The 14197-nt window shown below is 41.4% G+C and overlaps 2 protein-coding genes across 4 annotated transcripts; one reads left to right on the plus strand and one right to left on the minus strand.

Annotated features, from left to right (window-relative positions):
- Positions 1–383: 383 nt before the first annotated feature.
- Positions 384–8519, minus strand: LOC111797730 (uncharacterized). 3 transcript variants are annotated; one of them, XR_015421461.1, is made up of 8 exons: positions 8320–8519; positions 8084–8234; positions 7842–7943; positions 7244–7368; positions 6037–6317; positions 5855–5945; positions 5655–5737; positions 1046–1102 (listed from the first exon to the last, which is right to left on the minus strand). XR_015421461.1 is itself a non-coding variant. In XM_023680839.2 (7 exons), exons 1-7 carry the CDS (start codon positions 8428–8430, stop codon positions 665–667), a joined length of 1299 nt encoding a protein of 432 aa, XP_023536607.2. In that variant the 5' UTR covers positions 8431–8518; the 3' UTR covers positions 384–664. The 3 variants fall into 3 exon arrangements, 2 of the variants coding, with proteins under 2 accessions (XP_023536607.2, XP_023536608.2); XM_023680839.2 differs by lacking the exon at positions 5655–5737 and having other exon boundaries at positions 384–1102; positions 8320–8518; XM_023680840.2 differs by lacking the exon at positions 5655–5737 and having other exon boundaries at positions 384–1102; positions 8096–8234; positions 8320–8517.
- A 1503-nt stretch (positions 8520–10022) lies between these two features.
- LOC111796459 (G-type lectin S-receptor-like serine/threonine-protein kinase At5g35370) lies at positions 10023–13366 on the plus strand. Its single transcript, XM_023679071.2, has one exon. It carries the CDS (start codon positions 10485–10487, stop codon positions 13086–13088), a length of 2604 nt encoding a protein of 867 aa, XP_023534839.1. The 5' UTR covers positions 10023–10484; the 3' UTR covers positions 13089–13366.
- The last annotated feature ends 831 nt before the right edge of the window (positions 13367–14197 follow it).

A 14197-nucleotide genomic window follows, 5' to 3' on the forward strand; every position in this document is an offset into this window, starting at 1 on the left:
CAAGTTGTAATCGAATCAAGTCTCATTTTTGCAACCAACACTTCAAGAAGATACAAATTCTTGAAATGACTTACGGTAGCAGATGGATTGCATTTTGAGGCTATATAAAGTAGTAAAAGGAGAATTTCTGATTTCCCTTTAACCAACGCTAAGTTTTTTTGTCATTCATGTTTAAAATCATCACGACATGATGAATCTAACTTACTAAGTGATTCAAATCTCAAACAAATTTTCTTGACTTGACGACACATTTGATTAACAAGGTAAGTTCTTAACTTTCATTTAGCCAAAAGCTAAGTTTGTTTGCAATATTATATAGTTTAAGTTGTATGTTTAAAATCATTCAAGAACTTATCAATCTTGCTCGTAGAGTGATTCGAAACTCAAACAAATATTCCTACCTTGAGATATTCAATCAACAAGATAATTTGAATCTTACTTTTCTGGTAGTGATTCCTTATCATTTGGTATCAGAGCTTCCATTGGGTTGATTCCTTATCGATACAAGAGTGGCGTAAACTTACGATGTTGAAAAATTTATACCTTAGTTTGAAGAACTCAGTGTTCTCCCCCATGCTCTTCCACACTTTAACATCTCCCCCGTAAGAAAAACTACCAATCTCCATCTGCTTCATGTATTTCAGATGTCCATCCATAATTTTCTTTAATGAATCTTACGCTTTGGCTGCTGTTCTTTCCCCAGATCACAAACGTGAGAGTCCAAAGATAGATTGGTTGAGGAGCATGGGAATGTCGAAGAAACCATCTCAAATCTCCCATTCTCCCTGTCCAAGCTGGTATTTACTGTAACTTCAAATTTAAGAGGGCTATTTTTTCCTTGTTGCAGCAACATTTTCAGAAGGATCAACCAGATGAAATATAAATTATTAGAGGGCCTCTGTCCTTTCTCAATAGCTCGAGGAGAATTAGCAACCGGAGCACCTGAGTGGCTTGATTCAACAATAGCTTTTGAATTAGTATGGGACTTATGCCAACTGTAATGCGAGTAAATCTTGTCAGCTTTGATGTTACCAAACAAGATTTCTGCTGCTTGATTCTTAACAAGCAGAGGAATGCATTCTGATTCATCCCACACGTATAGCTGCAGTAAAACAAAATATTAGATTCAGAATGCAACGAATACAAACTATCTAAATAGGCGAGAGAAAACATATATATATGATATTACTAGTTAGCGTGATGAAGCAAAATGATGATTGGAATAATTGCAGAACCTGAACTGCGAGTCTAGTGTCACGGTCCTGTTTTCTTAACCGTGCGGCGTCGTGATCTATACACGCTCACGACCAGCCTTAAGGGGAATTAAGCCCCATATATATTTTTCGCCCCGGCTTTGTGGCTTCGTCGGACCTTAGGCGAGGTTTGTCTTCGCCAATCGAACATCGCTTGTGCGGAATCCAAGCTTGTCCAACCACACACGCCGCCTGTGCGTGTATGTCCAATCATCTGCGACACATCCGACTTGCCTCTATGCTAGGCCAACTCGTTCGGCTCGACCTTGCCTCTACTCGGGCCAAGGTCTCTCAATACAACGTCGCATCTCATCTTGCCATCTCGATCCCCATCGACGGCGTCAGCCTTAACCTCAAAAGTCGAGGTTCCAGAAGGAATTTGGTCATGCGGTTCGAGAGTTAAGTCCGTCCATATGAAATATGAATGCTCGCCAAGTTTGGTGTCAATCGGACATTGGACGGACAATGCACGACACCGTATGACACCTCACGAAAATCATGTCTACTCCTGGTAGAATGAAAATGGCTCAAAATGTACTATAGGGGGTACCATGGTGTTAGCTCTCCACCACCCCTGGGCCCTGTGGCCTAAGTGAGCTACCCTGTGGCACATACGTGTGTCACAGTGTGGGCGAGCGTGCCGAGACGAGTGTCTCGGGCGACTTCCTTTGAAATGGGTTTTTGAAGGACAGTACCGGACGGCACGGGTGTGCCGGTATTGCGCCCTAGCCCGCGTGTTGGAGGTTGCTACATACACCCGCTATCCGGTACGGTATCCGTAAATGACTCGGCATGGGCACGGGAGGGCCTATGCCTCGATAGAACCCGGATGGATGGATGTTCGGGAAGTCCCGATGAGATGAACGACACGCGGGCCCATTCTCGATGGCACGACTGAACGAGTTATGATGGCCGACGACATCCCGAGACTCGGGATGGCGTCAAGACATATGGACCCCGTCGATGGGGATCGAGATGACAAGGTGAGATGCGACGTTGTATTGAGAGACCTTGGCCCGAGTAGAGGCAAGGTCGAGCCGAATGAGTTGGCCTAGCGTAGAGGCAAGTCGGATGTGTCGCAGACGATTGAACATACACGCACAGGCGGCGTGTGTGGTTGGACAAGCTTGGATTCCGCACAAGCGATGTTCGATTGGCGAAGACAAACCTCGCCTAAGGTCCGACGAAGCCACAAAGCCGGGGCGAAAAATATATATGGGGCTTAATTCCCCTTAAGGCTGGTCGTGAGCGTGTATAGATCACGACGCCGCACGGTTAAGAAAATAGGACCGTGACAATTGGTATCAGAGCCACACTTTGTGCGTCTAGTCGGGCAAGACAGTCAAGAGAAATGAACCCAAGAGTTGATCGAAGACCTTGCAAGTGTGTCAAGAGTGCCGAAGTGGGCAGGACAGTTGCCGGTCAGAATTATAATCAGTTGGGGGTTGAAGCCAAGACTACCTGAAATTCATTAGTGTCGTGTGTCGACACCTCAATATGGGTAGATCTACCCGTCAAGCAAGACCAAGCTCACCTGACGAGAGCTTGCGGTTCCGAAGTGAGACAGGGCAGCTGAAATAGAAAGCACCATGACGGTGCGTTCCAAAGAACCATTCACATTAGAGGAATAGTGTCAGTGGTTGCAAGCAGAGAAGCCGAGAGTCAAGACAAGATAAGCGTCGGCCGAGTGCAAAAGCCGTATACAATGTAAGTCCTTATGGGGGGACGACCTTGCTGCAAAGAGGCAGCCGAGTTCGAGCGGGGGAGAGCAACATCAATAAGTCTCTCACCCCGTAAAGGTGTTCGGACATACGAACACACGTGTATTCCTTGAGTCACCACCTTGCGCCTAGGGTGGATGACTCCACCAACAGATGTCAAGACCAGTATCCGCTCGAGAAGTGAGCAACAAGCTGGAAGTTCAAGCACAACAGTAGTCACACGATGTGACAAAATACAAAGAGTTGGCCGAAAGTTAGCGCCAACAACTGAAGAGACTGTCAAAGAGTTGACTTTGCTCAATAGGAGAAGTGGTCGCAACCAAAGAGCGTTGCGTCCGGGCTTGCGAGCCCCACCCCAAGGGGGTGAATCAATTCACAGGAGAAGTGGTCGTGACCAAAGAGTGTTGCGGTTGGGCTTGCGAGCCCCACCCTGAGGGGTGCACTAGTTCACAGGAGAAGTGGTCGCGATCAAAGAGTGTCGCGACTGGGCTTGCGAGCCCCACCCCGAGGGGTGCACTAGTTTATGTGATCCGAAGAGGATACACACACTGGGGCCAAGTTGGCCAAAATAGGGCAAGAGTGCCTCCGAAGTCCATACTTGTCTGGTGAGTGTCTGCAAAGAGAGTCAGCCTCACCCACAACTATGGCAAACGCTGAAGAGTCACGTCTACGTTGCGAGTCTCGGTGGCCGAGTCCAAGATGGGCGAACAACAGAAATAGGTCCGAATGGGGATAGCCGTAGATAAAGGAACAAGCCTAAGTGAGGACAAGTTCACCCAACAACTGACCAAGTCAAGAGTCAGAACGTGGTGCCACCTGACGAAAGAGAAGTCAGAAGCATCCACTCGAACTTGTCCCAAGTTGGCATAAGACGTCAGCAGGGAGAGCATTATGACAAAAGATCGTCAGGTGCTCAACGATAGAAGATTTTTCTGAAGCACAACCAAATCCAGCGAGTCAAGTCGCCAACAGACAAAGAGTCGGATCGTCATCGGGACGATGCCGAGATTGAGTGGGGGAGAATTTTGTAATAGGTGGGGCGAACGCGCCCGAGAAAGTCATCGAGGACGATGACTAGATTAAGTAGGGGAGAATGTCACAATCTGCAATATGATTGTGACCCGAGTAAGTCATCGAGGACGATGACTAAGTTAAGTGGGGGAGAATGTCACAACCTTACTATGAAGAGAGTAGGTTGTGACCCTCACGCCATGACAAGCAAAGGGGCGTCCCTCAAGAGACGCCCATCCGGCCATATGCGGGCCAACGTAGAAGAATGCCATGATGCGATCGAGGAGGACGATGCATCATCCAACACACCACCACGCAAAGTGGGTATTGAAGACATGTTGAGACACAAGCATAACAGAGACATCAGCATAGACATGAAGGACAAGATAGGCTTGTTGAAGGGCCGGGTAGGGCCCCGGGCCTTAACCTCAAAAGTCGAGGTTCCAGAAGGAATTTGGTCATGCGGTTCGAGAGTTAAGTCCGTCCATATGAAATATGAATGCTCGCCAAGTTTGGTGTCAATCGGACATTGGACGGACAATGCACGACACCGTATGACACCTCACGAAAATCATGTCTACTCCTGGTAGAATGAAAATGGCTCAAAATGTACTATAGGGGGTACCATGGTGTTAGCTCTCCACCACCCCTGGGCCCTGTGGCCTAAGTGAGCTACCCTGTGGCACATACGTGTGTCACAGTGTGGGCGAGCGTGCCGAGACGAGTGTCTCGGGCGACTTCCTTTGAAATGGGTTTTTGAAGGACAGTACCGGACGGCACGGGTGTGCCGGTATTGCGCCCTAGCCCGCGTGTTGGAGGTTGCTACATACACCCGCTATCCGGTACGGTATCCGTAAATGACTCGGCATGGGCACGGGAGGGCCTATGCCTCGATAGAACCCGGATGGATGGATGTTCGGGAAGTCCCGATGAGATGAACGACACGCGGGCCCATTCTCGATGGCACGACTGAACGAGTTATGATGGCCGACGACATCCCGAGACTCGGGATGGCGTCAAGACATATGGACCCCGTCGATGGGGATCGAGATGACAAGGTGAGATGCGACGTTGTATTGAGAGACCTTGGCCCGAGTAGAGGCAAGGTCGAGCCGAATGAGTTGGCCTAGCGTAGAGGCAAGTCGGATGTGTCGCAGACGATTGAACATACACGCACAGGCGGCGTGTGTGGTTGGACAAGCTTGGATTCCGCACAAGCGATGTTCGATTGGCGAAGACAAACCTCGCCTAAGGTCCGACGAAGCCACAAAGCCGGGGCGAAAAATATATATGGGGCTTAATTCCCCTTAAGGCTGGTCGTGAGCGTGTATAGATCACGACGCCGCACGGTTAAGAAAATAGGACCGTGACATCTAGCACACGTGTCGGGCAATATTTGGCTAAGTTATTTTGGATACAATCGATAGTAAAAAATGTGTAAGATAATATACTTGTTGAGAATATTTGCTAAAACTACACCATTGTGAAATTCTCTATTTATAATCATCAAATAAACCTTAGAGGAAATGAAAAGAACAATAAATGGATACAAGACATTTGCCTATAATAAAAGGACAAATATGATACCTATGATAAGCCATAATGGTAGGCAAAATATCTAGATATTTGTATATAATAAAAATCAAATATGATATATATGTAAACTAACATTCGAACACTTTATGGAAGATTCATCAGCACTAGAAGCTCCAGGGACATCATAAAGGAAAGCCGTGAACTCCTAAAGTGCTACTAAAAAGACAACGACAAATTGAGTGATACAAATAATATAGCCAATTTCGGGGATGAAAACTAATATTGAATGTGGAAGAGTTTAGAACATGAAGAAAGTGCAAGAATAGTTCATACCATGAAAGGCCTATATATCATGCTTACTACATGGAGGCGGTTCAAGCTTTTTGAGCAATAAAGTGGAGCAGAAAGCTGATCAACCACGGATCTGCAGGCAATAGAAGGACGAGCAGTGTTCAGAAATCAGAATTAAAACCATCTCCAGTGATATAAATAAAAAAAGCTGCAACTTATCGTACCCACTTTCCAGACCTAAAGGTGTACCACATAACTGACAGCCGGTGCAAATGAGATCTTCTGCTAGATCAAAATCTTCTTCATCGTACAATCGCCTGCTAACAAACAACTTTTCTTTTCGAGGTTCATCAAGATCAATCAAGGGGGGTAACGAAAACATTTCACCAATTGATGCATCAAATATGACCTTGCATGATTCAGTTAGACATAATACTTCGGATAGCGAGAAACAGTCTCTGGACATCCTTTTCTCAGGCAATTTCCAGTTGCGGAAGAAATGGTTCTTTTTCCGATCAGGTGGTCCAACATGATGGATACAACAAAAGATTCAGGACTTGGGTCTAATATGGAGTTAGGCAATCAGTTAAAATCGACATGCCTTGCATATGGAAATTTCAACTCCAATCGATTGTTCATTCAAAAAGCTTAATCTACTACATCCATAAGCTTCATAATAATCAACATTAAAATGCAAAATTTATATATCTAAATTTGTGATAAAACTACTATCTTTTAGGAAGCAAAAAAATATTACAGTCATGGTACAAGATTACATGTTCAGAATCTTCAGATCTTCACTTATGTTCAAACAATTTGTATCTAAGTCGACCATAAAAAATGTGATTTGGAATGAGCATAATCCAATCATATTTACAAAATTACATTCAATAGGTTTAATAACGTTTTTCCGTTGTAAGTTCTCCACATCTAAATCTGCCATGCGTCCACCCTATGAAGGTAGGTTTCCTTCGAGTGGTTTGTCCTTAGGGTTCATAATCCAAATCAACCTTACAAGTGAAATGAATCCCGTTTCCTTACTACCAACAAATTTTGATAATCGTAATTAGGTACAAGAAGCCGACGAGAGCATCTAAAAGGTAATATACGAAAAGAGAAAATCAACAAAACGTCTGCATATGCACAAGGCATCAGAAAAATACTTGATCATAAAATAACTTGAAAACCAGTGACTTCAAAAATCAGAAAAAAAAAAAAACGATCACAAATGCTATTTTCCAGCCATGTCACATCGCACAAATGTTTAAATTAGACACAGTCTACTTCTCTACAAATTAAACCACTCAGACAATGGAAATAGATAGATGTCATGCTTTAATGTTCAATATAGCACACAGGTAAAAAAGAATGGAGACATTGCATGAATATGAAAATGATAGAAAATATAATGGTGGGTCAAAAATTAAATACTTGATCACTATGCCATTTTATGTTGCGGAAGGTAGATCGAGCCCCTTTCACCCATTCTACTACCTTCCTGAGCTTTTCTTTAGCTACTAAACCAACTCGACAATTGGCCATTAATTCGTCTACACCTATATACACAAAGACTGGTTAGGTTTTATTTCCACACTCTAAAAAATAGTCGATCAATAAGAATTTTAAGAAGAAAGCTTTCTACAACTGGTATAGGGCCAAGTGAATTTCGTTAAAGCAATGCGTTAACAATTGAATATTGATAGACAGTGCTTTTAATCCTTCCGTGGTATGGAGTCTGATCCTAGAAAACTCATTTCTAACAGATGATGCTACCAAGAAACTCGATAGTCTAGTTCCTATTATTATTCTGCTTGGATCGACTAAAAAAAATTCAATTTAACTAATCCATAAGGCCTAAACCCAGTATACTATCAATTACAATCCAACCAGATGTAACAATAGTATACTGGGTTGTAATTGATAGAAACGTGCACCGGTTCTTCTGCTATTAGAGAAATATGCAACAAATTGCAGCAATTACCTCAAAAATAAGAGCAGGAGTGAGGCAAAAATTAATGGAGTCTTATACCTTCAGAGAAAAGTGTTTCGTAAGGGTGGATTATACACACTAGGGAAGAACACTGGACAGTTGTTGCCTCAACTGAATCTCCGAATTTCCTTAGTTTCACATCTGAAACGTCCCGAACGAAGAACCAAATAATAAAATAAAGATAAATATAGCCTTGGAAATCATTACCTAAAACTGGAGATGAAACTTACTACTAGCAAAAACCGAAACCGTCCTTCAAATAAATCGACTACAAATCATACATCGGAGCTTACTCTGCAACAATACAACATCGCCAGGAATTGCTGTGGCTGCCATTTTCTTCTGCCATAGTGATACAGAGAAAAACGACCGTGTATCATCAGCTACTTTGATGTCCGTCCTTATGACCTCTCCACCATTAGACAATTTGTACTATACACAAGGAAATAACAGTTGCTCCGAGAATGATCCAGAGTTCAATGAGAAAGATTGTAAACAGAAATAGACGGAGACAAACCTCAACAGGAGTGGATCGATGAATGAAGACGACGAGTTGAACAAAATCTCCAACGTGAAGAGCAGCTTCAGAGAGATCAATCAGAGGTCCATACCATCCGATTACAGACATTCCCGGCGGTAACCGCTACAGTCGCTCTGTACTCTCCGAGTCCCCGAGCCAGAAAATCGCTTATTTTGGCGCGTCCAATTTTTCGCGTATTCATGGAAGTTCGAAAAACGACGACGTATTTACTCCCATGCATTAGAGGCCCTGGCCCAACAAGCATCAATATTGGGCCTATTCGCTCAAATGTTGGCCCAACCAGTATCAATATTGGGCTTATCCTCCAACGGCCCATGTCAGTGTCTTGTAAGAACTCAAAAACATAAATAAATAAAAATAACAAAAATATAATTTTTTTTGCAACAAAAAATAAATATCACGTGTTAATAAATAACTATTATTATTAGTGGAAAATAAAAATAATTAAAAATAAATATTGCAGAACCTTTCTAAACAAATAACTTAAAAGACAGATGGGAAAGCAACATTTTGTTAAAAAAAAAAAACAATAATACCTTAAAATAATCAAATTTAACAATAAATTAATAATGGCAAATTTAAAAATTAAATAAATGTCGTGATGCAATGGGTTCGAGTGTCACTTTCGACATGTTGTTTATGTGGAAGCCATTGACTTTAGGCATTGGAATCGTCGAGAGAATACAAAATTTGCACGTATTTTTAATAACTATATATAATTACATCTAAGTATCAAAATTATTCATCGTTCTGTACAGATATCATCAGATAATTTATCTTTCAACAGATGTATAAAAATTTTGGACATTTATGGGACTGAAAGGATACCGAACATCGCAACCATGTTTAGGTCAATATGTCGTGGTCATAATAATGCAAACATAATGTTCGATAAAATTATTTATGTTATCTTTCCATTTTATGTTTGATTTTTAAGTGTGGTTGGTTTAAAAAATTAAAAGAAAATTATTAAAATAATTCAAGTAATGTTGGTATTAATAATTATGTATTGCACGTCGCAATAATAAAATGACAACTATTTAAATAAATAATAAAAAAAGAGTAAATATTTTGTATTATTGTTTTCTTTTAATTTGAATTATATTAAAGTTCATAAATATAATATTTAAGGTGTATTTTACATTAATAATAAGTTTGTTAAAATTAATTGATATAATTTTTTTTTCTATTATTGTTGAATATTTCTTATTTTAATTAATATTTTCTTAATTTATATTTAATAAATGATTTTTAATATTTCCACAAGCGTTGGAAAAAGAAAAAAGAAAAAAAAATTGTAAAACTAAAATAAAATAAACATGAATTCCGATATCTCGAACTCTGCGGGGTTTCGAACTCTCTGCAGCGTCTCCCGCCAAGCTCCTCCCGCGCCGGAACTCTGCAGGCTGCAGCCACCGATCTCATTGCGAATTTGTTCCATTCTTCTCCATCGCCATGAATTGCTTCGGATTTCTGTCTAATTTCTACCGTCCAGATTTCTCTCAGAACCGATCATTTGGTTCCCTAGATGTAATTGATGCTTTCGGGGGGATAACTCGTTCTTTCTGTACCAATCGGATCGCCTCAGTGGAATGTGGCCCAGCCATACTGTCATTTTCGGCTAGGGGCGGTGGCGGCAGCGAAATTTCACTATGTTTTCCAATTGAATGACGGTATGACTTACACTTGTGATCAGATTTGTAAAATGTTCTTTGTCGAAATTTGATAGCGTGTTTGTTTATGTACGCTGGAATTTATATCACTCAGATTGAAGTAAGTAGAATTTTATATAGCAAGTTTTTCATATTTTATTAGAAGAAAAGGTCGTTGTGTCTGTCGGCCTCAAAGCTTTGTTCATCTTAGAGAAGAGATGTTTGGTCAAATTTATCTAAATTAATTAAATATTTGTCTGATGTGAGTTGTGACCTTTCATGGATATTTTAATCTTGCACCTCAACTGATGGAGGCAATAACTAAATGATTGCCTACCCTTAGCCCATCAATTTAGAGACATAGAGATAGAGTTTCAGAAGTCAACTAGCTGAAAAACAAGTTTGCAATGGAGACAAACAAAGCTTCTTAGTTTCATTTAGACCATTGAAGAATCTCCTGTTCTGTGTCTGTCTTCTCTAATTTTCTTGATGGGATCCCTGTTGTTCATCCCTGTAATATTCTTTTTTCTGCCTCTGGCCTCCAGTATATCCTATACCGAATTCGTATACCCGAATTTTGTGGCTTCCAACATCAACTTTGCTGACAATGGTGGTGCCTTCTTGTTCTCTCGCAATAAAACTTACAAGGCGGCTATTGTCAACCCTCTGGCTAAAGAAGGCAGCTTCTACTTTTGTGTTACTCATGTGCCCTCCAACACAATCATCTGGTCTGCTAACCGTAATGATCCGGTATCAAGCACTGGTAATGTTAATATTAGTAGTAAGGGAATTTCCATAACTGATCCGGATGGTAATCTGAGATGGTCAACTCCACAATTACAATCAGCGGTATATGCGTTGAGGCTAACCGAAATCGGTAATCTTGTCTTACTTGATCGATCAAATGTTTCCCTTTGGGAAAGTTTCCATTATCCAACTGACACCATTGTAGTTGGGCAATCTTTTCCTGTTGGTACTGTGCTGCTCAGCTCAATCTCAAGTTCAGACTTGTCAAGCAGTAATTATAGTTTTTCGGTTGCTGCATCTGATGCTATGCTGCAATGGTATGGACAAATCTACTGGAAATTATCCATGGATCCAAATGCTTTTATAAACTCAAATGCTGTAGTGGAACATATGATACTAAATGCAACTGGTCTCTACCTGTTGGCTCGTAACAGTTCTGTTATCGTAATTGAAGTCGTCTTGCCCCATTCTGACTTTCGAATAGCCAAATTGGAGTCGACAGGCCAGTTTACTATCAAGAGCTTTTCCAGTGCTGGTTGGACACAAGAATTCATAGGGCCAGTTGACAGTTGTCAAGTTCCTTTCTTTTGTGGTCAAGTTGGTCTTTGCAATGAGGACAGTGCAACCAACAGCCCTAGTTGTTCCTGTCCATCAAGTTTTCACACAGTTCCACCAAGCTCGGGTGGTTGGGGCTGTAAACCAATTGATCATTCCATTGTTTTGGCTTCTCCTTGCAACTCCTCTAGAGGTGGAGAAGAGATAAAATCAGCAGCCTTTTCGTATTTGAGCTTGGGATATGGTATAGAATATTTTGCAATTGATTTCTCTGAGCCGGCTAGATATGGAGAGAATATCCCATCCTGTCAAGCTCTCTGTTCAAAGGAATGCTCGTGTTTGGGCATATTCTATGGAAATACATCAGGTTCTTGCTACATGATCAAAGACAGGTTTGGGTCAATCAGACAGAGTAGTTCATTTGTGAATGATCTGCTGGGCTATGTTAAAGTTCAAGTTGGATCTACTCCATCAAGGTTCAACGGTGAAGAAAAACATAATTTTCCACTAGCCGCTCTTATTCTCTTGCCAATTTCTGGGTTTCTCATATTGTTAACTCTATATTTCCTTTGGTGGAGGAGACGGTTAATCTCAAAGAGGATACAGATAAAATTAGGCGATGTTAGCTCACGTGCTTCGGTAGATTTGGATGCCTTTTTCATCCCAGGTTTGCCTAGAAGGTTTTCTTTGGAAGAACTGGCGGCTGCAACGGATAATTTTAAAGTCCAGATAGGTTCCGGGGGTTTTGGTTCAGTTTTCAAAGGTATACTTCCTGACAAAACTGTTGTGGCTGTGAAAAAAATTACAAATTTAGGCATTGAAGGGAAAAAAGAATTCTGCACTGAGATTGCAGTCATTGGGAACATACATCATACAAATTTGGTCAAGTTGAAAGGGTTTTGTGCCCAAGGAAGAGAACGCCTTCTTGTTTACGAGTATATGAATCGTGGTTCATTAGACCGTACCCTTTTTGGCAATGGACCAGCTCTAGAATGGCAAGAGAGATACGATATAGCAGTTGGGACTGCGCGTGGGCTTTCGTATTTGCATAGAGGTTGTGAGCACAAAATCATTCATTGTGATGTCAAACCAGAAAATATTTTATTGCACGACTCTTCTCAGGCAAAAATATCTGATTTTGGTCTTTCAAAGCTTCTAGCACCTGAACAATCAGGTCTATTTACAACAATGAGAGGCACTCGTGGTTATCTTGCACCAGAATGGCTCACTAATTCAGCCATTTCAGAAAAAACCGATGTCTATAGCTATGGCATGGTGCTATTAGAAGTTGTAAGTGGGAGGAAGAATTGCACAACACGATCCCATGACCATAGCTTGGATGGCAGTGATAGTTCAGGCTGCCAATCATCATCTTCAACAGGATTAGGACTGGTTTATTTTCCTTTATTCGCATTGGAGATGCACGAGCAAGGAAAGTACTTGGAGCTTGCCGATCCACGCCTAGAGGGGCGTGTGACGTATGAAGAGGTGAAGAAATTAGTTTGCATTGCTTTGTGTTGTGTTCAAGAGGAACCTGCACTAAGGCCTAGTATGGATACAGTAGTCAGCATGTTGGAAGGTGGGATTCCTTTAAGTCAGCCCAGAAATGAGTCATTGAATTTCTTGCGCTTTTATGGGCGTAGGTTCACTGAGGCTTCAACAATAGAGGAGGAGAGGAACCAAAATGGGTCTGTAATATATTCACCAACAAATGCGCTCCCTAGTTGTATGAGTGGTTCAAACTACTTCTTTTCTTACATGTCTTCGCAGCAGGTCTCAGGCCCAAGATGATAGCTTGTCTCATAATGAAGACTTCCATCTGCTCTGGCTAATGCTGTGTAATTTTACATCTTGCGAGTCACTCAACAGCTCGTGTAAAGGCTTGTAGTCTTTCTTAAGTAAATAGAACACATTGAGCTTCTTCACATGTGATCCCTGTAATTTGCATAACTTGAGTTGCTGTTCATTGAGCCTCTTATGTTACTCGTTAAACAGGATTATATTGTTTAGCTGTGGACTCCATTGGTAAAGGCGTTTGTGAAATTGACATTGTTTGAATTGGCTGCTCATATTGTTTCAATATTTTGATTAACTTAGCAACCATTTAGAATGGCAGGTACAACCTTTGAGTTAAAAAGTGAGATGACTTTAATAATGCAGTCAAGAAGACCGCTTTGATGCCACCAGCAGAGAAGAGGGACAATGTCACCATAAAAGCTCTCCAGGTTCCATGCCATATCCTTCATGTTGTATTACTTTTTCGCTTTCATTTATTGCATTCATAATGTATTGTTTCTCGTATTTTCTAGGAGTACGACCGTTTTGTTAAAATCATGTATTCACCTGGTAAACTTGAAATACTTCAAAATTAACTATAGGGTGCGACTAGTCGTGAATTCTTAATACTCGGAGTTATATGTTATATAAGTCATTGTGTTACCTTTCTTCCTTGCAAGGCTATATAACATTGCTTTCAATCTCTCTGCTTTTGTTTTCTAAAACCTGTTTTCTATGAGCAGGGCTAGAGGATTGGGTATACGTCGTCCGGCCAACGACAACATGAATTCAAGTTGGCTGACTTACTCAACGGTGAGAGTGAGTGTCACACAATCACTTACAAACATGTCGAAAAAGTGCGATTGTGACACTAAACACCTTTATTCACATAAGGCTATGGCCTAAACTCGAAAAGGGGTAGAAATGCTGGGCCTCCAATAGTCATTAACTGTCCATTTTTGCTTTGCCTACCCTGATCATAGATCATAGGTAAAAGACCACTTGGTTTAAATAATGTAAGAAGGATATGTTTTGATGAATCACAAAACAGAGAAGGGGATTGGTCCACCTACAACTGCAACATATCTCTTAAATGTTGCAAGAAAAAAACATGTTTAGGTAGA

Source organism: Cucurbita pepo, chromosome 6 (genome assembly GCF_057944985.1).
Source record: "Cucurbita pepo subsp. pepo isolate OVF chromosome 6, ASM5794498v1, whole genome shotgun sequence".
In the NCBI taxonomy this organism is placed as follows: Eukaryota; Viridiplantae; Streptophyta; class Magnoliopsida; order Cucurbitales; family Cucurbitaceae; genus Cucurbita; species Cucurbita pepo.

Bases quoted from the DNA above. Each gene is read 5' to 3' on its own strand.
- LOC111797730 (XM_023680839.2), bottom strand. From the start codon at position 8,430: ATGTCTGTAATCGGATGGTATGGACCTCTGATTGATCTCTCTGAAGCT. The intron at 8,235-8,319 runs GTTTGTCTCCGT...CCTTGTGTATAG, and splicing joins ATCGATCCACTCCTGTTGAG to TACAAATTGTCTAATGGTGG. The intron at 6,318-7,243 runs GTATTTAATTTT...GATCGGAAAAAG, and splicing joins TAAAATGGCATAGTGATCAA to AACCATTTCTTCCGCAACTG.
- LOC111796459 (XM_023679071.2), top strand. From the start codon at position 10,485: ATGGGATCCCTGTTGTTCATCCCTGTAATATTCTTTTTTCTGCCTCTG.